Raw genomic sequence first — 27863 nt, forward strand, 5'->3', positions numbered from 1 at the left:
TTATTTTAAAATGGAAAGGGAACTGTGGCCAGAGAATGAGTAAAAATAGACAAAATGCTGAATTTAATAAGTTTGAAACTTAGTAGGGCAAATTTATGGGACAGACGGGAGACTTTTGCAAAAGGCTGCTGTTACTCAAGTATTTGCTGAAGCTTTAATAACCCTTCATAACAGTTTATCTCTTCTGCCGCCCATGAAAGTCTGCCTTGATGATGGTCAAAGTGTTTCTAGTGGAAATATGCTTTGATGGCTTTGGTTCTTTCCTTGGTTCTAGCCTAGTTACCACATTGGATCTACCTCTTACTTTACAGAAAACTATAAAAGATACTGATAGCTAAAGCCACATTAATGTACCATTAAAATGTTACATTTTTACACTACTGACATTTAGAAGTGTTACCTTGTTATGTCTGCATTTTAAACTTAGAACTCAAGACACAGCACATACCATAACTCTGAAGGCCACTTACGTCTTGAATTAGTTCAGCAATACAAAATATATTTTTGGATCTTGTGTTGCATTCTCCACAAAAATGGCAGTATCATCTTCATACATAGAAAGCTAACCAGCTTCCTGCTATACACGAGTGTTAGCAGAAGAGCCAAGAACAGACAGCTAATGCATCTGGTGAGGATGAAAAAAACAAACAAAGAACCATTCCCGAATGGAAAATGGGCTGATGTCAACACGCAGTCAAGCAACATGACCTAACAATTCAGCCAGGCTAATAGAGTAAATACACTTTGGGGCTTCATTTAGATGATCCAAGATTGGGCTTTCAGCGCAAATATTCAATATTATACTCTCCTCATTATTTCATCGAGTGACTGCTTGTGATTGCAGAGCCTCACCGCCACCTGGTTGCTTGCCGACTCAACTGAACCTTTAAATTCTCTCATACGACAGGATGGAGAGGAAACGGTCTCACTGCAGCAGAGCAGCTTTTATGCACTGTTGGACTCCATTCACCTCTACTTTGGTTTCCATCAAGGCTGTTGGGATTACTAATAAACAATGGCAGCGGGTTGCCACCTGGCAACCTATAGCAATTGCCCGGCGGAGGGAGGAGACCCAACCAGCTGGCCATTCTTTTTTCCACATGTGCCAGATGCTATCCCTTACACTGCACATGTGATGTGGAGAGGGATGTTTGCTTTGATCTGTATTCATCATCCTCTGTCGATTAGAACCATAGACTGTGGAAATAATGGACAAATCCAGCATGATGGCACATATTGGTGTTTATTGCACTTTTTTAAAGCCTCAAGGTGAACATACATGCTGCCATGTTGGTTGTCCGAAGTCTGATGTGACCATATTTGGTGGAGAGGGTAGACCTGGATTAGTGAAAGAGGTTGTCAAAAACCAAGTTATTACAGTTTGTGTCCATGCCTGATTCATCAGCTGGTGAATGAGCTAGTTAACCATAGTATTATTCACTGAGTGAAATCCCAAACGTGTAGCTGACAAGAATTGCTATGTATTCCACTAAAGAAGCTAAAAGAGCTTGTGGGATGTATTGGATGTGCACACTTGCTTATCTGAATCATGGTTAGGAGAGTAGCAGCTGACCAACTTGTACCCAGTAATCTCATCTCCTCAGCCACCACAATAAAATAATAAAAGGGAAAAACTAAATTGATAAGTCAGGTAAGGTGAACGCAGGATACTAGCTAAATAGTGCTGACATGTAAAAATAATGCAATAACTTAACTCGGAGCACAAACTTCTTGGACAGTCTTGCAGTGCAATAAACCACACAGCAAGCCATAATTTTTCCTTGTATTTGCAAGAAAAAACATCCCAAAAGGCACCAACAACACAATCACTGCCAAGTAGGAATTGAGTTACTGAATTAGCAGAAGTACACATAGCGAACAGCTAGCATTATCCACACAATAAGGCGGAGTTTGTAGTCTTTATACTTAAATGTTTATTAAGTATTAGTTTAAACTTCAACCCCTGTACAGTTTCCATGAATGTTAAGAGAACAGACAAGAAAAAAATTGTGGAATTAGGATTGTAAATTTGGGTATTTAAATATGGTGACTATTGGAGCCAGCCTCAAGTGGCCACTCGATGAACTGCAGTTTTGTGCACTTCTAAGTTTGTGGCTCTTCTCAACCCAGAGGTTTCTGTTTATTTACTTTATAACACTATCACTCAAAGCATGACTTGTACTGTATATTTATGAAAGCAGCTTAAGCCACAGAGTGTAGGGTGTATGGTTTACTTCGATGCAGTGTAAGCTGGTGCCATTGTGTTCTGGCTGCAGCTGCTTTATGTAAGCCTCGTACTTCGAGTCCCACTTCAAAGAGGAGACGATTGGAGGGCGAATAAAAGCTCCAAGTCAGTCTATTGGCCCTGAATTCCCTGAACTTAACTGCAATATCAGCAGAGAGAAAAAAAAAGTGGCTGGCGTGGTCAACTCTTTTTTTTTTTCATCGGCTTTCCTTGCTCAGCCCCTCGCATTGACATCAAGGCCAGGTGGATGGGGAGGAAAGTGGAAGGAGAGGAGGCAGTGTGCTCGATTTATCAGTAATTATGGAGTGCTATTTTCTCCGTCTCCTATCTGTGTCTGCCCTGGGAAGCGGTAGCCATTCTTTAATCTTGACACCCGGTGATCATGTAACACGAGGAAGAAGTGCCTATTAGAGGTGGAGAGGAATTGGAGGGGGGCTTCTCTCCTGATCCTCTTTAAGGAAGGGGTTGGGGTGACAGAGATGGCAAGTTCGGGGATACACAAGGGAGAAAAGGGGTTGACAGGAGATGGAGGGTGAGGAAGTGAGGACAATTATGGAACCGGTTTCCAAAACTCTAGAGGTGGAGAGCGAGGTGAAAGGGAAAACCTAGGGACTCTTCAGAAGACTTGCCTTCTGTTATATAAAAAGACTTGCCAAAGGACATTTGAATTCATTTTTGAGATGAACTAAAACAACCATAATCATCTGAAATTTGGCTGTAAAGCAGAACAAGTCTTCAGACGGCTCCCCCAGGCCTTGCTTTGCACTGTGTCAAACACAATGGAAAAAAATGTTGGTGTTAATTATTTCATGTTTCAAGCTGGTTGTAAAACAGAAACTTGAATCAGTCAGATGCAAACAAGGCTAAAGGTTACATTTCAATGCCTGTTAAAGACTATATCTGGAGGAAAAACATCTCCGTAAAAAGAGGAAAAAAGCCAATTAGATATCACCGACCATCTGTCATGAAATCAAGACCATGTGCAATATAATAATTCATTTAACAGCTCTACCATGGCAACTAATTTAGAAGAAACAAGTTATTTAGCATGTTGATCCATGACATTAGAATTACTTTTCTTGGCAGTGGAAGAAGTTCTTCTTCCTGCATGTAGACCACAACTCATAGCTATAGTCCAGTGTTTAACTTGAGCAGGGAAAAACAACGCTGTTTTTTTTCCAAGACAGAAAGCGCACACACCTCACGATGCTTCTCAGTAACGTGTTACTAAGAAACGTGCTCCTCCACAACACCACTACCTTATACTACTAACTAAACACTAAATGTAGAATTGTTATCTTTTCGACCATGCCAACAAAAGCTGTAAATGTAAGCAGACTTTATAGTAGAGCTGTTGCATTAGATTGGACAGGTGGTCATAATGTTATGGCTGAATGGTGTATGGTACAATCTTTCCATGGACCTGCAGCACCTTGACCCAAAGATCTGAACAGATATAAGTCATTGTGCAATCATCAGTCTATCGTAATTGATGAAAAAAAAATGGTTATCTGCATCAAATCCATATGCACATATGGATAACACATCAACATACTCCCAGTTTGACTCATTCTGAAGCACTTCAGTGGATGACTCACTTGTTGCCTCCTATCAAACCAGAAGCATCATTTGAAACACACAATGATTGAGTCCCCTAACATGAATAATTTGCTTTCTCAACTGAGTGAAGTGCCGCCAGCGCCGTGCCAACCTGGCACCTCACTCCATTAACAGTCATCTTCTAAATTTGGAATAACAGGAAATCACAAGGTGCCAGGATTATCAGTCTTATATGTTGTTCTTTAACAGAGAGAAGACAGACACAGACGGATCCTAGGCGTTTGAAGTGCGAAGAAAGAATCACAAATCAGCCCCTCATTGGGTCTGTTTGCGACGCCGAAATGAAAATACCCCCGCGAAATCCGACAAGCATGCCTGAGCCAGACAGGGAAGAGATTTGTGTTTCAGTCAGATTTGTGTTCGAATCAAACTGCTGACAGTGTGCTGACTGGGAGAAGATGCACAGTGTGTGCACTGTAAATTCACGAGCGACTCATGTATGATTTAATCTTTCACTGTATACTGTGATTTACCCTGAACTTATTCTGCTATTTTTAATTCCCGTCAGATGAATAATGGATGCATTGCCTCAATGATGTGGGTCGTCTGCAAACTGTTGTGTTAGAGCTTCATCCTTGTTTATTAGGACGCTTGCTGGAGGATTCCTGGGTGGTAAAAATATGTTTTGTCGTCTGGTGGTTGTCTTTATTGTAAAAGGGACTAGTTTTAAAATCTTAGACCTGTTTCTATATTTGGAGTTTAAAAAAAATAAATAAAAATAAGTCCCCAAGTTCCAAGTATCCTCCAATTCCTATTAAATATGGGAGCAGTTGAAAATGCCCTCATCAAAGGAGCCACCTTAAAAGTGGATTAAGTAACTGAGTGTCCAAAAATAGTTGAACTAAATGTATGAAAGGAACTCTTTTCTAAGGTGGTTACAGAAGTCATGCCATTGGGGACATATGTTATGTTTAGTCATGTGAAAAATACGACACATTAACCATTTGTGGCTTATTGATCCTTTTCATTGATTCCATATTGCTGCTCTCTGAACCATATAAATACATATCCAGTAAATCCATTTATAGCATGCGCAGTGTTTGCAAACAGTATCGATTGACTCTTATAGGACAAGGGCAGGCACGCTGTCACATATGCACGCAGGACGCCAATGTCCAGAAAGCACTCGCACACAAACATGCACCATCCCCAGAGACGTCTGTGCTGCTGTGATGTTGGAGCTGGCAGTGTTGGTTTTAATGATGGAGAGGCCAGGCCAGGTGAGCAGTATCCTTTGTGGTGTTTTTTGCAGACTCAGCACACCGACATGACACCGATGTAGGGCAGAGAAGAGGCAACATGGCAAGTCACAGTGGTAAGCAGAAAAAAAAGTGCAATGGCAGTATTAGCCTTTGGCTGGGTAACAGTCTGGCTACATTCAAGGAACAGCAGTTGAGAAAACAGATCAGGACACTGATAGTAACATCAGATTTTATTCTGTGAACTCAGGAGGAATTCCACTAAAAGTGCTTATACATTTATGATCTTATTCTAGTTCAACATATTCACATGGAAGCCCTTTTTCCCCAACATTACTCTCAGAATGGAAAACTTTCTTTATTAAAAAGCTTTTATAAAGACCATAAATAGTGAAAATCCATTTGAAAACCTGCCCAGATTTCATGTTAAAGCAACATATTTTATGACCTATTAGCTACTTTTAAGGCAAAAGTTAGCAATTAGCATTAAACTGCTTCTTAGCTTACATGACACTTTTTCAGGGAAAAACATGAAAACATAATATTACAATGTTAGCTAGCTAGCAATTCACATATTTTCTTTTGTTAGGTGTAACACTAACAAACAGTAATATTAGCTCTATCATTGTTTAGCTAATGGTGATATTATCTAGCATGCTAGCAGCCATAAACAAGCTAACAGCTGAACCTGATTCCTCTTGAGTCAATGCTCAGTATTCTAGCCATCTTGTATTTTTTGCATTTTCCAGCCTTTAGCTTTTTGTTCCCCTTTTATTATGAATTTAAATTGTGCATATAGAGAATGTATTAATTTTTTATGTCTTTTTTTTCTTCCCTTTTCTGTTATGTGTTGTGGTTGCCTGTCTTTCTGTTGCATGTTTTTTCTGTACTTTCGCTCAAGGCATATTTCCCCTTAGAGACAATGATCTGATTGTCTGAAAGCTGAAGTGAGTTTTCATCTCACTGTAGATAATCGGTTATCAAATATACTGATTTATTTAGAAGCATACACTGTAAATAATAGTAGACGAAGCCTGAGTGATGTCACCTATTAGTTACTGTATAGGTCTCAACCTAACCTTCAGTCAACCTATTGGCAGGCATAGAGCTGGATTTGAATTCGGGGGGCTTCTGCAGCCAGACTCATGTGGACTCTTGACAAACTGCAGGATTTTCCACTTCCGCATTGGCTTCATTTTTCAACACTAAAGGTTGCCGCTTGGCTAGAAGTATCTCCAGACTTGCCTCTTCTTCCTTTGCTCTCATTGTCTTTTCTTTTCTGATGAGTGGAGAAGCTGTGAAATGACAATAATAATGAACACAGTAGTATGCTTTTATACCTATGTTTAAGTCCCCCCCTTCCCCCAAGCATGATGTCAGAGGAAAATAGATGCTGAATGCATATCACAAAACTTTTGTCATTGGTACCGGGTGTAGGGAGTGTTCAATAAGGAAGACTGCTTCATTTGAATTCTTTCACCTCTAGGCTACTTTTTCATTCATTACATTTTCTAAGCCACACCTCTTGGCTCCGATCCCATCATTCCCACCTCTCTCCATTGTTTTATCACTTTAAAATTCAATTGGAACATCCTCTTAGTTCATCATCCACTCAAGTATAAGCCTAAAAAAAATCAGTCTTTCTCTCCTACCCTCATGGGAGCTAATCGCTTATCAGTGCGCTCTTGATTCACCCATTCAGCTGGTGCTTGTGTCTTTTCTCGGCCTTTAGAAAAACAATCTTGCCACTTCCTTAACAAACTGTACCAAATGCATGTGTAAAAACAATGATTCCACCAAGCCACACAACCTTGTCTTGGAAGTGGAGATGTATCACCAAAGCTAATTTCCAGACCAGACAAAAAGGTCCTTCCAGTGGGAGTGTCACTTAGGCATAATTTCTCCAAAACATTAAAACATTACAGTGTACTGATTCACAGCTTTCTGCTCTCTTTAAAAGCCAAGCAATCATTCTTTGAACTGTGACAAGCCCACTCAAGAGAGATAAACTGGAGCTGAATATTTACACATAAATGGAAAAAAGGGGGGTTGACTCATACAGTATGGACACGGCAAAGACAGTCTTTACATCAATAATGACTTTGCAAACAAGTGAAGCGGGATAAAACATGTAATCAAATTCATATATACAGCAAAAATTGTCGAACGCGATCAGACATTTTCCACTAAGGCTCTACATATTGGCAGAGGCCTGTTTCTGTTATTCTAATGCAGTGAAATGATTTACATGTTTTCCTCTGAGCCTGTTAAATAAGCCTTTGAGGCATCTTGTTTGTCTTCCGTCTAAAGAGCTATCAGGGCTCTTCGTTGGAAACAGAATATGTCACAATGGAGGCATCGTGCAACAACAAATCCATATTTATTTTTGTATGTGTTATGACACAGGCTTGGCTATGCTCTCTTTAGAGTTATTCAATCTAAAAAAAAAAAAAAAGCTTGACCCTTCAAACTGGAGGACATTTAATCCTCAGCTCATCCTTGCTAGATCTGAAGTACAGGGACACATATGATGTTTGTGTATTTTACAAGTTGACCTATGGTAACCCAGTTGCCATTTTGCCCGTACATCTAAATTAATCTCTCGCTCTTTTTTTTTTAGATTTACCAAACTTTCGTTGTAATTCAAAGCACGATATAACCTTTTCAGAGTAAAAGTATTTAGTAAACAGTTATTCATGCAATCTAAAGACTTTTTCACACATGCATAAAAGTCCAGGAAATGTCCTAAAATTGTCAGGACTATTTTGCTTGTGTAAATGCAAACAGCCAAATTTTTCACCCTGACTTTACCTAGAATTTTTTCTTGCCTTAACACTACTACCTAAACTCCCTCACTTGGGGCAAGCTATGGATAGTGGCCAAAAGAACAAGATCCCGGATACAAGCAGCCGAAATAATTTTCCTCCGATAAGCAATAAGCAAGAAAATGAATGAATGGATGGATGGACCCCACTAGTAAAATGTCTGTGTGAGGCTCGGTTGAGAGCCATATGTGTGAATGCAGCAGGTCATTTTCAGGAAGTGAGCAGGCAGGGGTGATGACGTTTAAATAATGAATCCACAAATTAATTGATGCCGTGTATATGCCAATTACACAAAGCACTGATTCATATGCACCAACTGTCCTTTCAATGTCATGTCCTGCCTCCCGAGACATGCCCCCCCCCCCCCCCCCCAACAATCCATCCGTAAGTGAAAGTGTCCCACTGTGAGCTGTATGTGTGAGACCCGGCAAGTCAGGGACATTATATGGCTAGCCTGTCCTGAAATGTGCAGGCATGCATATGAACACAACACAAGCGATTGTTCTGTTTTTATGTGCAGCCTCCGTCTCGTTTACTGTACCATTCAGGGGCACCTAAGTAAGACATTGTCTCGTTCGACATTAAATAACAGTGGCTCTAATTTAATTTACGTTTGATGTACAGTAAGTGCTTTAAACCCCAGAGAAAAGGAAGGATTACTTAGATCAACCCAATTTAAATGTAAATTGTAAAGAGGCATTTATCGAGGCTTTATTGGAGCATAAACATTTGAAGAAGACCTGAGAAAATCACCCCTTCTCTTCTTTGGCCCACAGCACACATTTGGAAAAATTAGTCTTTGAATTATTAAGCAGCTATAGGCTTTGTAAATGGTCTGCACTTATACAGCAGCGTTCCAGTCTTGTGACCCCTCGGAGCGCTTTACAATACATGCAATTCACCCCATTCACACACATTTGTATACTGACGGCGAGGGCTCACACACACACACACACACACTCACACTCATAGTTAGCAGAGCCTTTGGGAGTAATTTGAGGTCCAGTAAGGATGCGTCAACATTGGACAGGAGGATTGTTATTGGCTTCCTTGCACTGAGGTTTTCCTTGGCGCTTATAACTACTGATATCTTGAAATGTCATGCATTTTAGCTGGCTTATGACTCAGTTTACTTCCGTTTGAGCGGGGAAAGAAGCCAAAGAAATGGGAAAGCATGGGAAATGAAACTGCCAGCCTCGTGGCAAAAGCCTCTGAGCTACGGTACGGCATGAAAAGAGGACAGCTCGGGGGAGGAATAGAGCGACGGTGGAGGAATTTCAAAAGGCGAGGGGGGTCAAGAGCACTCTTATTTTCTATCCCGAGGTTGGGAATGGGTACAAGTTGGATGCTTTAACCCATATCAAGGGCATATATTTTTGCAAATGATAACTTACCAAGAGGAGACGGCACGGAATGTGCTGCAGAAAAATAGAAGAAAAACACCTTTTCTCAGCAAAAATTCACAATCCTTTTAGTCATATCAGGCATGGAAACGTCTGCTCAGAATGCCTTTGTGCATGTCGATCTATGTAACTGTTTGTATTTAACAGCATCACCCCAAAGCAGTACCATTTTTCACTTCATCACATCTCTAGAATACAATGAAGCAACCCCACCAAAAAAAACAAAACAACTGAAAGCCAAACATGACACATTTTCCAACCTCATTAAACTTCTGTGAGCTCCAATTTTTTTTTGTGTAACCATAATTGTACAGACATGTATCCTTCAGATGAATTGGCTAATTGCATCTGCAATAAGACATCAAGATCCTCTCACAAATACATCCACATGAGCTGTATAGGAATGTTTTGTGACTTAATTGTCATTGTCCTTGGCACTGCAGAGTAATCACTTAAAAACGCTCCCAGGGCTAAACGGCAGATGCATCCAATTCATCTGGAGACAAACAGCGAATAAAAGCGCCCAACCTTTACAGACTCCCTCTTAATATATACGCTATAGGCTGTAACAGATTGTAGAGTGTGGGGTTTGAATACAAAAAAAAAAAAGAGCCAACTAAAGAGGTGTTCTATGTGTGTCACCGTGGGATGGAAGCTGTGATGTACTTTTAAGTGAATTGCACATGACAAACTGGAGGTTAATGGATGACACTGTATTGCGGTTGACACAGAGTAAGTTCATTGTAACTGTGAGGTAGATTGAGTCTGGCACCGAACAAAACACCATTAGAATTTTGATATTCATGCACAGCACCGACACCAGGCATATGTAATATACAGTACAGTCGAGCTTTGCGATGCTTAATCTGCAAAGAATTGAGACGAGAGCACTTTTTTTTTTTCAACCATCTGCTGTGTGTCTCTGTAGATTTTGCTGATTTATGGCACCCACTGAGTTTGTGTTTTTCTCCTGTGCTTTCCTTTCATTTCACAAATGTATGACTTTGAATTAGGAACAATAGAGGAGGGGTAACCGTTGCCTTGACACCCTCATTCCGAGAGCAAGGCGGTTGGTCGGAGAGAAGGATAGTCTTGCCAAAGTTTCGGATTAGCAATTGGGCAAAATGTGAAGTAAACATGAAATTGTGGGGTGAGGCGGGGGGGGGGGGGGGGGGGAAATGAGGTCAGTAAATTCAGGGACGGCGTTGCATCAGAGTGTACAAGCAAATGGGGGTAGCAGTGCGAACGAAAATAACCCACTGCAGCTGGACAAAAAGCTCTCTCCACATAATGCCAGTGGTCCGCTCTCTTGAGAGGGCAGCAGCTGTTATGTGATTCTGTCAGAGAACCACCCCCCGTGAAAGGGAAAAAAACCAAAACGTGTAAAAGTGGAAGGTTGTGTTGAAAAGGTTAGGTGAAACAGCATTAACACTCAGAAATGAACTGGCACAACATTTCCCCCGTTTATTTATTTTTTCTCATAGATTTTCTCCTGTGATGTATAATCATCTGGGTGCAGAAATTGCTCAAGTATAACGGTCATTAGGCGTCCGAGTGTGAGAGCGAAACTCATTGTTCTGCTCAGGCGTCACTGTGCGCACGCTGATAAAATCCAGGATGAGGAAAACAAGAAAAATATTCTTTCTCTGTACCTCAGATCCTGAAATGTTTTATTTTTTTTAAATCACGCCCTCGCCCTGATGAAATGATACTTTCCTCACATATGCCTCTGAAATAAAATGCAGCCCTGCAATCCAATTGCAGTCTCACAGTTGCCTCGCAACAACACTTCATCACACCCAAGCCCGTAGCGCCAATAGTGAGATTTGAATAAAATGTTTCAGACGCGAGCAATTATGACAGATCAGTCACAGAAGGGAGAAAAAGAGGAAGGCGGATCTGCTGCTTAATTCTGCTGGTAATTACAGTGGGGGAAAAAAACAGTAATGTGGCCTGAGGTGAACTTTGCAGAAGCTTTGCTTTAATGCCAGTTATGTTTTTTTGTTTTTTTTGTTTACTGATACACACATTGCATAGCGGCAAATGCATCAAAGGAAATTAAAAGTGCATGCATTTGCACACAAGCTGCAGAGCAAACCTATTTGGCACTCTACAAGATGAATGTGTTTAAAATCCCTCTGAGACATTCGTCCTCTCCTTTTTTCTTTGTTCTAGACCTTTTTAGGTGTTTTCATCGGAAACCATACGTCGGATAACATCACCTGACATTTACATGCATGAGCAGGGAAGAGCTGCAGAGCGAAGAGTGTCATTAACATCCTCCCAGCGATTCTTTCCCAGGCTCTTTTATTCATGTCAGGAGCTCCTAAGGGTGCATTTTCAGCCTGACCAGCTAAGGGAGCAAAATTCGCTCTGGCTCTTTTTTTTCTTCTTTTTTTCTGCGTTTAATCTCACATTGTTTTCAGTGGAACGTGAGAACAAGAGGTATGAGGGAAAGCAGGAGCTGCTACGGTTGTTGGAGCACTTTGAAACCCATTTTATCCGAGGAAGGTGAAAAACAAGATATTCAAAACAGAAAGAGCGTGCCCGGCGAGGTACATCGAAGGAAAGCAGTCAGTGGTTTCTCATCAATAAAACCACAGAGTAATTAGAGAAAGCACTTGAAAGCCAATTTGCGAGCTGACAAATGATCAATCTTCATCTGTAATGCATGTGGCCACGGCAGCATTAAAGCATCAGTGGTGCTATGAGGACAAATGGTGGGCTTGTGCTAGCCATGTAGCTTCTCGTTCGCTTTGGTTAGAGGTGGAATGCTTCCGTTTTTTTCCCGCCCTATCAGCTTGAAAAACCAGCACCTTGAATGAGACGATTATAGCAGTGAATCAAAACTGCTGTGCTTTGTTTTCAATTTTTTCAAATTTTCAGATAGCTATTGATAATCAATTCAGCTCTCACATCCAAACTGGCAATAGAAAGGTGAGCTCTGCTTGTAAAAAAAAATAAAAAAAAATGGAGGGAAAATAAAATTCTAGTGCCATAGTGTTTTTATTTCCCTGGCTGCAGGATCTCTCATTTTCTATTTCACACTTAATTTAATTGCCCTTTGGTAATCCATAGTGCTGGATTTATCTGAATCCCAATGCCAAGTAAAACCCTTATACCTTTACCTTCCTCTGTGTTGACTCTGAGATCTTATTAATTAGTTTGCTTTATGATGGAGGCAGACCTTGTTTAGAACCAGCACATAAACCGCCCCCACATTGCCCGCTGTTCAACTGGGCAGCTATCAAATAAAACCTCGCTGCACACTACTCCTCCTCCTCGCACCGCTTCACATGACAGATGCCGCCGGCTCCCCTTCTCCGGCTCGCATTGATCCCCCCCATCCGAACAGATTTGGACACAATAATTCAGCGGCCAGGTAAATTGGAATAACTCCGGCCATTAGTGAATTAGTTTGCTCTTTAAAATCAGCCATTGATCCCTGAGCCCAGAGCTGATTGGTTGCTGACCAACCAGAGAATTTAATTATCAAACAGAGTGTTTGCTTGCTCAGCCATGTTTTTTTCTCTGAAGGTCATGGTGCCACTGCGGCCCTTTCTTTTCTTTCTTTTTTTAACAACACGACAGGAGCAAGGAGGCGATAGTTTCGGAGTAAAGGGGGGAGAAAAAAAGAAGAATCCAGTACAAACAAAGTTATCCACGGACGGCTTTCCCATTCCTCTGTCGCTTCCCAGCAATTGCAAGTGGCAGACCATTACCACGCCTCTCCAGACATGGCTGTGAGCTGTGCAATAATGATTCCCCGACTGCACATGACACTGGTTTGGCATATTTAGAAGCAGAACTGTGCTCTCTGTCTCCTCATTCTGTCACTCCCTCGTGTCACATAGCCCTTTAGTCCCATTGAGGTCATATTAATACGAAATGTCGACTTAAAATAACCCAGAGGAGTATAAAAATTCAGACATCCATTAGTTTTAGTCAAAGGTTTTTGCTTCTGTTTGTGCATTTTACCCATATCTGGGAAATGAATCATTCTGAGGCTTTTTGCTGATAACACTTTGCAGAAGAATCCATCTGTTCCCAGCGACAAATTATGCAGGAAATAAATATTGCATATCAGTGACCAGGTGTCATTCGTAGTGCAGAAACACAGAATATCTGCTCTTATTCCCCTGAGTCTACCTGTCCCCCCCCCCCCTCCTCCTGCAGAAGCCTTCATTCCACCCTCATCTCTCTCTTCCTCTGGATTTAGAATCCAAATAGGGAGAACAAGCCTCCCCATTCTTATGAACTTTATAGAATAAAGAGGGACACTTAGGGCTCCACACAGGGGAGAGAGAGGGGGAGGAGGAGAAATTGATTGGCGAAAGCCAGCGACGGGACCAGAATGGAGATTGAATCCCCTTGAATGAACCAGAATGGAAGGGGGGGGAGTCGCTCTATGAATAAGGCTGTTTAAAAGGAGGATGGAGAAAACAAGCCTCCCTTGTCCTTCCTTGTGATTTCCTGAAGCAGACATCCTCCCCCCCCCCCCCCCCTTTTTTTCCTCCACCCTGCTTATTCAAGGGTAGCGTGATCCACTCTGTCTATTCCTTCCTCAGTTTCACTAATCCACTCCGCAAATATCCATAATCTGCAAATATCAGAAGATAAAGGATGTTTTTGACGTACCGCCAACGAAATCTGTGAAAGATAAGGCATCTCTTTCTGTCATAACACCACGTTGTATAGCTGGATGCAACTACCACGGGATGGAATAAGAGTCTGGAAATTAATTAGTGTGTCTTTGAGGGTTGACAGGGTCTATTGGGGTCCATAATATTTGCTGATAGTTTTGAGTAACATAATCAAACAGTACACCTGAAATTTGCACTTTTTTTGTTCGTTAGCACTATTGAACTACAAGGGATTGATTGGTTCAGCCTTGCACATGGAGGCCCTTCATATCAGAATAGCGTTGATCGATACATTTTAATTAGTGCATATTGTTTCTGAAAGGTTTACAGGGTTTTATGATGAATTGTGCAATTTTTATAACATTAAGCTATATTAAATTTACTTGGCAGGAGATGGTGGTATAGATCCCCATGGAGATGCTTACGGTTTATTCTGTAGACTCTATTTTCAAGCCTTTTCTCACAAGACACTGGGCACTATGGTAACACCAATGTAAGTGATATCATGCTAATATATCCCTTTTAGTCAAAAGGTTATAATGTACAGAGGATATAATATTCTCTTCAAAAGGAGACATTAGCACTTGGCTGTGGTCCACCTGAGACAAAGTGAAAAAAACAAAGCCGCCCTTTAGCAGACATGTCATTGACAGGAAGTATGTTGTAAGTGCTAGTGATTATAAAGGACCACACCAGCATCTAACCCGACTGAACAATCTCAGGTACGTTTACATGCTGTTTGATGTGCTGCAGCTGAGCAGCTAATTAGCTGTCTTGCCTGCGAAGTGCCATTAGCATTGCATTTGGAAGTTAGATAAGAGGGAGGCTGTAGCTTATGTGCATGCCTATCCACAGACATATAGAGTAAGCAGCCAATAGGAAAAAGTAGACAGCTAAAGACTCTGGGGGCATGCTTCCCATGGTAAAAAATGTGTCTGTAAAAGACCAAATTTAGTAGCTTTTGGCAAATGTTTGAGACACTATTCTGTCATATACACCAATATTTATAATGACAAATAATTTTGTGAGTTTGAACTGAACATGAGTTCACAACAGTACAGGGTTCAGATCAGTTAATGGGAGAATGTGCAAAATTTTACACATAAATACAGCTGAAATCAACTATATCCTTTGTTAATGTCTCTCTGAGTCATGACTGTCTGCAATGAGTGAGAAGTGTGAGTCCCGCCAGCTGTATTGTTGTCAGAGCTGTGTGTACGTCATGTTTACATGGGCGAGACGGCCTTGTGTATAAAGCTGTTTTAGTCAAGGACTAGAGAAAGGAAGAATGACATATCCTACTGGATACTTGCACATTCTTTCTTTAAGGATCAGTGAGCATCCATCAATTAATTTCATGCATTCTGGTGAATATCTATGCAACAATTTGAAATTTAAATTTAATTATGTAAGAGGAAAACATTACATGATTTATTAATATTAACAAAAACATGCTACTTCAATTATGAAGCTCACTTCACTGATTAAAAACAAACTGAGTTGTTTTAACCATAAAAACTAATGAGATATTTTTTATTTTTACTGCTTTAACACCTGAATTAAGCTTTTAGTGTTGATCAGACACTGAGCGGCGGGGTTGACACAGACGAATCATTCAGCTTCATTCTTATGATTGTAATGATTATAGCGAAGCAAAGGGCTTGTACAGGCATAGAGAGTTGTAACTTGTTAGTCAAAACTATCTTATTCGAGTCAACGGTAAAAAAAACAGTATAGCCAGCTGTAATTAAGTGACTAGTTGGCTCTTGTGGAAAGCCCTGATTGTGACTTCTGTTTAATGTCTGTGGCTCTTGTATGGAGTAACAGACTGTCTATTATCAAAGGCTGAAGTTGTTGCTATAAGATTTGACCCCTTTTTCCAAATAAAGTATCCATCTGTGCAGATGATACCTTACCATTCCATTGAATTGATGCAAAACTAGAGGATACCGAAAAATAAAAACATTCAAATTATGAGTCTCTCATTTTGCCTTTGATTTTTTCTCTTAGATAAACCAAAGGACAAGTGATTTTACAGAGCACATATGTTCTCTGTAGCGGAGACAATAATGCAATTTAATTTCATTGGACTTAGAGCCCTCCCTCTCAAGAAAGCCATTTACTCTTTGAGTACATTACATCCACTTCAATGGGGATCAGGGAGGAGCAGGGCGCCTTCATTTTTATAACGCTGCACTGCTCTTCTCTCTCTCCAACCCACTCTGACCTTGATGTAGGTGTTGACACCACCTACTACAGTTCTTCTTCTGTTGGAAGGAGAATGGGCGTATTGTGAACAAAACATGAAAACAATAGAGTTCTTTATCATCTTCTTTTTAACAGTCCCCCCAAAAAATCTGTTTTTCTGTTTACTTTGAAAACAGCTTACAATATTAACAGATTGCAAAATTTTGTGTTGAATATGCATTTTCCAGGCTCAGTACAACATCAAAATCCCGTATCGACTGTCACTTTAACTTGTGTGCAGATTTTGACAGAAAAAGAAGAGACAAATTAGTCGCCCTTAGGCCCCTGGAATTCCTCAAAATATCAACATCAAGGCTGATTAGAGAATTGTCGGAGCCATCAGTGTTTTTTAAATGCCAACCCATTTACCCTTTAACACGTTGGGCTTGCTTTGCAGACACAGTCACACCCTCAGCACAAGTGAGGACTTGGCTTTATTGGATGGCACCCATCCAGTTTCTAAACTGTCCCTGAGGTTCTAAGCCAAATAATTTGGGTGTCCTTGTGATGGCATTGAACTGTTTCCTACCTCGGACAACAGTCCTCACGGGACCAGAGCAACAATTATTAACCACATGTGCTATCTCCTCCCATGCTAATTCCACAACACCCTGCCTCAGTAGCTTATTTACAGAGCTGCATACTTGCTCCTGATGAGTCAGCACTTCTAGCACGTCAAATTTAATTCTTGAGGGAAACTTTTCTGTGTGGTTAATGCTCCAGCCTGTTCTCTGTAGTTTCCATATTTATGCTGAAAGAGCAGCATGAAGTCTAGTCTGCATCCATTAGAGGGAAGAATAAAAGTGTATCTGATTCTTAATCTCAACTCATTTCCAGCTGTGCAACTGCTGCACTGCACCACATGGCTCCAACTGAAAAAAAATACCAGAAGTCTATTATCTCCACCCATGTGGACAATGTTTTATCTCCATGTTCATTGATCATAGCCTGTATGAAAAAATGATTGAATTTTCAATCGATAGTCTCAGTGAAGTCATCCATTGGGTTTTTAAGCCGAATGGTGGCCGCCACCAAATTGAAAATACTTTCTCAACCTAACGTTTGATTAATTTGGCAACATGCAAAGAGGTGGAACTTTTTAGGCCTCCTGGCAAAACAGCTTCAAAATGCCAACAAATGTATGATTATCTCAATAATATAATAATAATAGAATCAAAATGAATTGCAATGAAGAAATTAGCTATGATAACATATTTGTTTCTGGACCAGGTTGTAACCATGTGGATTTCTCTTGTTAAAATGGGTGTTGCAAAAAGTGGGACCTTATTGGGAATCCTTGGATTATGCAGCCAGACTCAAGTAAAAAAAAAATGCTGTTTTTTTTAATTGCAATTCTGCAGTTGTTATCACAAGATTGTGATAAGGCCTTGCACTATGTTTTGATCAGTCTATTAGCCTTTGCAACAAAGATCAGTAAATAAGTGTACTTGTGTACCAACATGACTTCACCCACTGGTTAGTTAACCCCCCTTTCGCCTGTTACTTATTGATCAAAAGTGTGGTGGAGATAGTATTTCCAATATGGCCGTCTCCATTGATAGGCTTCAAAGTGTCATGTCAGAAACCAGCGTGTGATGTCACCATGAATAAGTCACTATACAGTACATAAATAAATTATTTTTGAAACCAGTGGAGTCTCCCCCTGCTGGCCATTGGAAATAATGCAGTTTTAGGCACTTCTTCATTGTCTATGCTGTATAACAGCACAAGTTTTCTAGCCAATAATCCTTTTCTCGCGTCAATATTTTGTCCTTAGCAGATATTATGTCAATGGTAGACCTCTTTTCATCTTCAAGAAAACAGGACCTTTAATTATTGAGAAAGTAATGGAATAATGAAAAGGATGACATCATTCATAGCATCATAAAGGCTTAGTGGCCTTGATGAGTCATTCCTTTTCAGTAATCCTCTGTATCACCAGGTGCTGTTTATTGGCTCAGAGTCCCTTTTAATCCAGCAGTACTTTTTGTTTAAGGTGAGACAATGTTCAGTTGCAAAACTCACAGAGCCAACGAGCAGAAAATCCACCATGAGATGAGTATAATGCCACAGCAGTTACAGATAGACACATTTTAATCTGGTATAGAAAGTCGTTTTTTAACGGGAAGTGCTGTGAATTTACTCTCATCATGTGGCCGTATGAATGTAAATGTGCTCACTGCAGGGGGTGTCCGGGATTCAGAATGCCTCAACTCCCCAGGAGATGGAAATGAATCAGCCTCTGGGTCAACTGCAAAAGTGGTTTTCATGAAGAGCAGACAGGAACTAACTTCAGGGTTAATGTTCATTTTTAAATTGTAAAAGTGAAGGCTCTGGCGTTTAGTAATGGGTTTATAAAGTGAGACAAGCATGTCAACAGCATGTAAAGGTAACCTGTGTATTTGTGATACATTTGTTTTTGTTTAAATTAATAAAGTATAAATTATGCCAGTAAGTAGAATGTGGATTCTTGTTAGGATTCAGCATCCAGTTTTCTGCTTTCCTTATCCAATATATTTCGCAATGCTCTCTCTCGCTCCATGCCCAACTGTTTACGGTGAGAAGGCAGACTTAGAGGGCAGAACGAACACCTAGCTGTGGAAGTGCCACCAATATTGGGATACTGCCCTCTGTGATGTCACAAAGGGAAAATCTCCAAACAGCCTGTTTGAGCACACATTTTCTGAAAAGCTGAGCAGGCGAAAGAGGACTTTTCTCATAATCGGGGCGTTTGTAGACAAACTATAGGGACACATATTAGTATCGGAAAACCATGGTAAAGTGTATTTTGTAGTTTATATGTGACCTTTAAAATGAAATGCAGAATCCTCCGACAATTGTTGAAATTTCATTACCATAAAGTATAGGGCTGGTTTTGCTCCAAATATAGCAAGATAATTAAACTAGTTGCACAAGCAGGCTGCAATTATTCACATTATCTCAGACTGTTCCTATACCTTGGGCAAGTAGTTCAAGCTGTGTTTAAATAATAAAATAAAGGAAAAACCATAAGACATCACTTATTTGAACCTAATGTGACAAAAAAAATCCTTTAAGTAACCCACTCTGATATCTTTAATGTCTGCAATCAAGCAGTTCGTCATCTATTAAACACCAAGAGATTAGAGCCATTAAATTTCCCCTGCTCTTTATGATGTTTTATTGTCTAATAAACCATGAAAGAGGGGAAGAATTTTTGCATACAGTAGCAGATGATAGCACACTGTTTGGTGCTCCACGGCCAGGGGCCAAAGTTCTTTACTGCAATTACTGATGGAAATCGTTTTCTTATCAGTAACTAGGAGACATAATTCCACTGCCAAGTGGATAATAATGTTCACAGCCAATGCACAGTGAGGATATGTGTCATATTAAAGGTCGACCAGAATGGTTAAATGTTTCCGATACTTTCTTTGAAACATTTTTCCATTAAGCTGTATGTAAAGATGTTAAACGTGCTTTAAGTGCAGTCTAATGCAGCTTTTTTTTTCTTGAAGATTATTGCAACTGGAAATAAATGAGATAAGGCTTTACAGTGTTAATATACAGGAACATCAGAAGTACAACATAATCCTTGCTGATCTGTGTTTCTAGTCTTATTTAAAAGCACTGTCTCCAAATTATTTATTGAATTCCAGCTCTGATTTACGATTAAAGTGCCACTGTAGAAATCTAAGGGCAAGGGTATAATTGTAATAACCACCTCAAGCAGCTCATATTAGGTTTTCATTTAGTATTTGATGAAAGAGGTAACATTTTGTACCACATTATTTTTAACAATTCATGAAGGCCAGAGTCAATAGTTGAAAGTTTCCTTCTGCGATAATTGACACCGCTGCGTAAAGGGAGATGGCGTTCCTCCACATTAGCGGCTGGGTGTCATAACATATCATAAAACCAGTCCTCTAACCTTGTCAGAATTTATCATGACACCAATTAGCTTTAAAAAAAAAAAAAGAAAGAAAGGAGAAAGACAGCCACGCAGCTGTAAGTGTTCTTCATGCTCATCTGCAAAAAGGGTAACAGTCCTCGTGCGGAGAGGCCCGGTCTGTGTGGCTTTCAAAAAAAAAAAAAAAAAAACTCCAGGGAGGCATGAAGGGTGAACGATCTGAGCAAGAGCAGGGAATAAATACACATCATGTCACAGTAAAGCGACAATGACAAGGGCACTATCTTATTTGTGCGGTACAACACAATTAACCTAACTGTATGACATCTTCTTGTACAGCTAAAATAGACTTTGTCATGTAACAGCTCTCTTCTTCTTCTTCTTCTTGTGTCCCCCTCCCTCCCTCCCCCTCTTCTTCCTCTTCTCTCTCCCATCAGGTCTCCACATAATGGAGCGAGAATGAACAGAGAGCGGCTTAAGAAAAAGCATGAACTGGAGGTTTATTGAGGTCATCTGCTTCCTGTTTATATGGGACCATATAACAGTTCAGTCTTCCCGCCAGGACCCGTTGGCCACTGAGCAACATGTCACCAAGCAATATGACTGGCTCATCTCTGACCGAGGACCTTTCCACCACTCTCGGAGTTATCTGTCCTTTGTGGAAAGATTCCGCCAAGGATTTACGACCAGATATAAAATTTATAGGTGAGTTCACTTTCCGCCTGTGTACTGATGCCACGCAAGCTTTTTAAGAGTCCTTTCTGTTTTAATGCTTTTTCTATTTTGAGTTTTTGCTTGCAAAAAGCTGCACTCTGTACATTTTTAACCTATTAAGAGTGTGTTTTTTATATTCACTTGCAGCTGCTCTCGGCACTGTGAACTTTTTACTTTTCAAGGACTTTTTCTCTTCTCTCAAGTTCCAAGTCTGTCAGGGACTAACTTATTTCCCACAAAGTAGACAGCATGCAATGGGATAAAACAATGGATCAACCCATTCATACATATTTGTAGCTTTAAAAAAAAAAAGCCGTATGGTCTTATCATGGGATAGAAGCCTTCATATTTGCAGAATGCTGTAAGGTGCTATGATTGCCTTTATAGGCTTTTAATTACATATACTATCAGGTGCAGGGTCTTTTAATGAAAAGCACTGCTTTATGGTTACAAATGAAAATAGAACAATTAAAAGTGAGCTCCACTATTGAACCTTTAGGTTTGCTTTTGATCTTAAGACTTTTAGGTGACATTTTTTTAATGACAGGGACAGAGAAATCCTTATTTTTAGTTGTGGATGTAAATTATAGAGGATATAAAACATGGACGTTCTCTCAGTGACATCACCCATTGGTTTCTGAAGCCGAATGATGGCGGTCGCCATGATGGAAATGTGGACACGATTAATCTAGAAACAGGCAGAGAGCTTGAACTGATGCCGGCCTTAAACCTGCTGGTGAACAGCTACAACGCATCCACCTGTCAGTTAACGCAGACACTACCGATATTCATATATATTTCTGCATAACTCTTATCTTTTATAAAATCTAAATGGATGCGCTATACTGTACATTTGTTTCCCCTAATAATTGCCATTGGCCATTGAGACTAAAGTAATTTTGTACCATGCTGTAACCATGTTTATTTCTCCTGTTAAAATGGGCATTTTAATTTGGGACCTAGCTGGGATTCCATGACTTTTACAGCCTGCCTCAAGTGGACACTTGCTGCTTGATTAAAAGCCCAAAATGAAGGATTCTACACTTCCCATAATGCTGTGAGAGTTTGTGTCTGGATTCCATGACGTTCAGACTATGCACTAAAGTGTGTTACACAGACTGTAAGCCTCCAAGCCTAAGCAAAGAAACCCAAATAACATCACCAGGGTTTGTCATTCTGCCTTTGGAGAAACACAGTTCTGACGAGATAGAAAAACGGGGGAGCTACTGGTGGTTAACCCTTTAAGACAGTTGAGAGAACACTTCATTCACCAGTTATATAAAGCCCATTTTAATTGGTGCTTTTAGGTCAAACAACAATACTCTCATGGCCAAAATATAATCCCCTGACAACTTTAATGGTCTATTAATGAACCAAGTATCTTGTGAATTTTTAGGCATCAAATAATTTCAATAACTACCAAAAATGAGATGGTTTAAGGAGACATACAGTGTATTAGCGTCTCACACTTCAAGATATTATATTCAAGAGGTGATTTGATTCATTTGTAAACCTGGTTTTCAATTCTATTCATATAAATAGACGTAAAATCAACATCATGTACTTTGAGATTTTACTGTTTTATGCTACCAAGGCCTGCATTTGCATTAGGGTAGTTATAAATACTTTTGTCTTTCAACGCTTAGTCACACGTTTCAGTCACTTGTCACCTTCCCTCTGTACTTGCGCACAAGTAATACAGTTTGACATTAAATAAACTCAACCTGGTAATATTTATTACTCTATTCTTGCTTTGCAGCTGTGTCTAACACATCTTATATGTAACTTGAGTAGATGGGTAGAGAAATTTGATTTCCAGAAAGCCTCTTTCTCACAATGAAGTGCTTTGATTTCTTCGCATCCCTCTGCAGTCTTCTAACTCAGAGACACAGAGCGACTGTGTTGGAGAGTCATTTGGCACGTTCCTTTGGCAGTTATTTCACAGAGTTTGTTCTTCCTCCCTTTCTCTCTTCTCTCTTGGCACCTTGCCACAGCCCCCATGGTCCCCACTGGCTTCTTTCGTGCCTTGATATTGTCACATGAACAGTAAACAATGTATTTGCATAATGTGTAACTTGACAGAGCGGGATGTTGCACAGAGACATGAATCTCAGAGGCAGAACTTCTGAAGCCACTTTTACACACACACACACACACACAATGTACAGCCGTGTGGCGCTGTCTGTGATGCCGCAGTGATTTATTAAAACAGAGTGTGTGTGTTTGCATGTCGGGATGCTGCTGAGAATGATGGCGGGCCCAGGTGGCTTTTGTTGTTTCTCCCTCTTAACAAACCATTAGTGGCATCAAATTCTGCCAGCAGTGCTAGATATCCCTTTCCTCACAACAGGGAAATTAAGTCTTGTAATCAGAGTTTGACTTTTTTGGGTTAAACTTTTTATTGATGAGCATCCACATATTACAGATATCTGCTGACTGAGGAGGATTTAACAGATTCCATTTACTTTTGTTCCTATGTTTGAAGTGATCTTTGAAAGATTTTGATGAAATCACATAATGTCACATGTACTATCCTGTTCATCCAAACTACCAAGAGCCCATTTTCCTATTAACAAGACCTTTAGAAACATATATGGCCAACGTTGAAAAGACATTGAAAAAAAAAAACTGAGTCAAAAGTCACATTTATTTTGCCAAGTTGAAGATGTTGATTAAGAGGTTAGACCAAAATCCAACAAATATTTGCTTGTTCGACAAAATTCATCACACATTCACACTAAAGCTGCACTGATCCAACTTTTTGAGTTCTGATACCAATCTGTTAGATGGCCTTGAGTGTCTGCCAATACAGAGTTCCGATCCGATACCTGTGTTAATTTAATAACCTCTACTTCCCAACTGTGAAGACGAGACTGGAAATCATTTATGAGTAAGGAAGCATCACGTTTTTGCAACTTTGTAAAACAAAATGTTTTAAATAAGTACATATGGACTTACTAAATAGTTATCACAATCTTCCCCACAATGTGTGTACCACTTTCAATGGCATCACTCACCCCCTGCTGTCACTGTGCACTCCTTTGTTGTCCATTGCTTTTTCATAGCTCCAGGTATCACAGGTAAAGCCCATTGCCTTTGCATCCATTAACTGTGCTGCTAAGTGTTCCAAAACGTTCTTTTAGAGGCCAGGCAGAGCTCTCGCAGAACAAATTTGTTTACGAGATGGCACACTGGTGGTTCAAAGTGTTTTGCTGCTCGGCTCCACCTCGCAAAATGCAAAGGCCTACAAGTGCACCGATGACAGGGATGTTGTACATCATGCATGTGCTTGCCGCTAACAAAGGATAGCATAGACCTGAAGTGAGTAGATCGGCCTCCTGGATTGGTCCTTTGGAATGGCCCATTGTCACTGATACTTGATCTAGCTATTTGAGTCACTACCAGACAACATCATACAAGATCAGTGCATCCTTAATCCTAACACATATAACGGTTCGTCTGAAATTATTGAATTACTGAGCCGGGCATTACAGTCACCAACGAAAAATTACGACTGCCTGCCAGTAAGTCTGCAGCTCACTGCATACAACCAAAACATTTCTTCAAAATGAGCAACAAAAACATCAATAGCTGATACAAACGTATGTCTACAGTGCCAATAATTACAAAAAAACTGTACAATTATGTTTACAATGAATATGAATGGCAAAGTAATGACAATAGACTGGTTATCATATTTGAACAGTTGAAGTCAACAGGTCTGATTCTAGCATTTACCATTGTGATGATAATAAAACGGGGAAGGACTAATAATATAAATTTTAGTAGATGGAGTCGAGCAACTCTAAGATTAACATGAACAATAATAATAATAATGATAATAGACATTAGACTGATAAGAATAGTTGTGACAGTTGGAGTTAGTCAGGTCCTCCACAGCAACAGGCCTTCTGCAGAAACAATCCAAAGAAACCTACGACACCGGGGAGCTCAACAACTTAACAGGAAAATAGATGGTTAGTAACATTCATGGGACATATCCAGGCATCTGTTTATTGAGATTTTCCCAAGCCTGACCAAGTAGTTTTGTTGCTGACACTGAGTGGTCTTGTTTTGGTAACTAGATATAACCAGACTGCAATGGCGTCACTTGTGTTTCTTGTAAACTTCCTGTTAATTCTGTTGCATTTCAAAAAGTGATGAAATGTTAATTATTTCTTACTTGGTTTTTTTAGACGGTCCAAACTGTTTTTGCTTATTTATTATGCTCATTTAATTTATTATGCTCATTTAATTTTTATGCGCTACCGAGCAAACTGAGACCAGAACATCATTTTTAAACTTGGCCACTGACCATGCTCCTCTACTGGACGAGCTGGGAGTGAGAACCTTCAGCATTAACAGGCTAAATGAATGATCCTTAGGACGTGCATTTCATATCTAGTGAATAATCACATACATTATTTGAGGCAAGGGCATGAAACGTTCCCCGAGAGGTCCCAAGTGTATTCCAAGAACTCATCCCAACATGGACCACCAGTTAATTCCAGTGATTAGCACATCCTCCAGCAGGGACGGGGGAGGGAATCAGTGACATCAGCTGGTGTAGTGTTTGCTTGGAATGAAATCATACATACCCTCGGTCCTCTTCGGCACATGATTGCCCAGCCGTGCTCATCTCTAACCAGCAATGAGAACTGAATCGCTTTGTAAATTTCCCCGGGGGCTTTCTCTGCCTCTGCGATTTAGTAGGGGGAAAGTGTTTGAATCAGATTTGCAGCGAGACAAAGCGTCCATTCCTTTCCGGGGTGCTCTTATCAAGAGAGATTAGGCTGCATGGACAATGCCAACCTGATCAGCAACAAACAAATCTGCCCCATCTTTAATAACATGGGCTCTGCGCCTAATTTGAAGGATAAACACAGATTTCAGGGCGCGCCAGCCTCTTGTCTAGTGCTCTGAACAGGTCACAATCGCTGGAAGGGGAAAGATAGAGCATGAGGAAGCAATTATCCCCTTCCTTCAGATGTATGTCTCTTAAGGAAATGACTGGAATATGTTTAGTGGAAGTACTCGTCTCTACTGTGTCATCTCCGATTGCAATCTCCGAAACTGAAATCCCCTTTCTCCCCCCTGTAATTGTATGTGCAGGTGTACATTTCCTATAAGGTGTTTATCAGTCACAAGAAGGATCTTTCACTGCTCTTGTATCCGACCGGCAGCTGAATAATGAATATCACCGTGCGCTTCAGTCAGTGCTGAAAGCCCAATGGCCTGTTTTGCTCACACTAGCATCACTCGTTCAGTTACTTGTACTCTATTATGGGGTCCAATGTGTTTCAGATGATGCGTGTTCTCTCCCTTTGGTCTTTTTTTCGTCGCGGCGCTCTATCTCAGGTTCTCCTGTCCCCGTGTGAAAAAAACCAATATAAATGCAAATCTGGTAGCCATTAATGCATTTTTAAAGGCCTCAAATCAGCATTGCACTGTAATCAAAGCAGGGAAATGTGGGTTGTTATTTAGAATAAAAAAAATATTTATGAAAATGAATAGCTCAAATGAATAGCTCTGATTGATCACTCTTTGAAAAGCCACGCTGACATGAATGAATAGAATAGGCTTTGAAGAGGCACTCTTGTCGCTCGACCGGAGCTCATCAAGACCTCAAAATGTATCCAATGTTTACAGCAAAACCCTGAAATGGCCTGTGGAAAAAAGAATACTTTAGATTGAAGTTTAGATCAATATGTTTTCCAAGTGAATAACTAAAAACGGACCTGATTTCGGGCTTTAATTTAAAAAAATAGATGAATAATATATGGTCTGGTTGGAGGTGCTGGTAGCCAAGTGGTTAGTGCTCAAGCCCCATGTACAGAGGCTGTAGTTCTCCATGCGGGCGGCCCAGGTTCGAATCCGACCTGTGGCTCCTTTTTCACATGTAAATCTGCACTCTCCCCAAATTCTGACTCTATCCACTGTCCTAAATAAAGGCACAAAAAAATTAATTAAATTAAAAAAGCTCCAGTGATGAGCTTTAACCTGTTTATGAAATAAACTGCCTTTATTTAGATAGGACACAGAGAGAACAGAAAATCAGGGATTTAGCAGAGACTGTGAGCTGGAAAGGAGTCGCAGGTTGGAACCAAACCTGGGCCGCCCACTTGTAGGACTGTAGCTGCCGTACATGGAGCGCAACCCATCTGTTGGTCTATTTACCCCCTGTTTTTTTTGTTTTTTTCAATTGAAGCATGCTGTAAACATATTTATTTCTGCTGAAAAAACAGGCCTTTCAATGTGACACCTAATCTTCCTTTGCTTGTGCAGCCTGCCTCAAGTGGACCCTCGAGGAACTGCAGATTCTTGCACTTGGCTTCATTTTTCAGCAGCAGAGGTTGACCCTGGCTTTAACACCACAAAAAAACATATTTCTGTCAAAACTAACATCTCAGTCTTAATAATATATTCATAATATCTATTTACAAAAGTTTCCCATGTCTTCTAGTTTGCTTCAGACCTAGATCCAAGCAGAGTTTAATACACTGCTAAAAGGCTTTAACAAGTGTAAACTTAATGTAAGCTCTTTATGCATTTCTTTAACAGAACATTTCCTTCATGATGTTAATTATTCCCTAACTATAATCAGTCCACAGGCAACCACTCGATCAGCATTAAACCTTGAATGCATAATCTGCAGCTCTCATTTGCATTTGCAAACAACTTCTTTTATTCAGTCTCTAATTTGAAGTGTTCATCAAACAGATAGGCCCGCACCCCGGGACTCATTTCACCTTTTATTTTTACATTTTTTATCCAAAATTGGTCTTTTAATTTGTGATGAGCGTAACATTGTTTGCTTCACTGATGTAATTCTTTAACGAACATCCAGCGTCAGCATAAACACACAGAGCTCCCTCATGTGTTCGGTGTGGATGTGACTGTCAGTGCTGATCAGGCCTCCATTTGTTTTTAACAGAAACAAGGTGTAACATTTGTCCGACTCAGGTCCCGAATTAGTTTGGATGAGCCATCTGTAATTGGATAGAGTGAGAGAAGGCGGAATTCGATGTAGTCGGCAGATTTGCGGCGAGAGGCTGCAGCGATGTTTAATTCAGCAGCT

General features: G+C 40.3%; 1 protein-coding gene across 1 annotated transcript in view; it reads left to right on the plus strand.

Moving 5' to 3' along the window:
* Window positions 1-27863, plus strand: part of brinp1 (bone morphogenetic protein/retinoic acid inducible neural-specific 1) — a 133418-nt gene that overhangs the window by 12169 nt on the left and 93386 nt on the right. The window contains exon 2 of the mRNA XM_061061156.1: window positions 20509-20776. Coding sequence (XP_060917139.1) covers window positions 20559-20776 — 218 coding nt within the window. The 5' untranslated portion in view covers window positions 20509-20558. The remainder of the gene's footprint in view (window positions 1-20508; window positions 20777-27863) is intronic.

This window comes from Labrus mixtus, chromosome 17, assembly GCF_963584025.1.
Source record: "Labrus mixtus chromosome 17, fLabMix1.1, whole genome shotgun sequence".
NCBI classification, from domain to species: domain Eukaryota; kingdom Metazoa; phylum Chordata; class Actinopteri; order Labriformes; family Labridae; genus Labrus; species Labrus mixtus.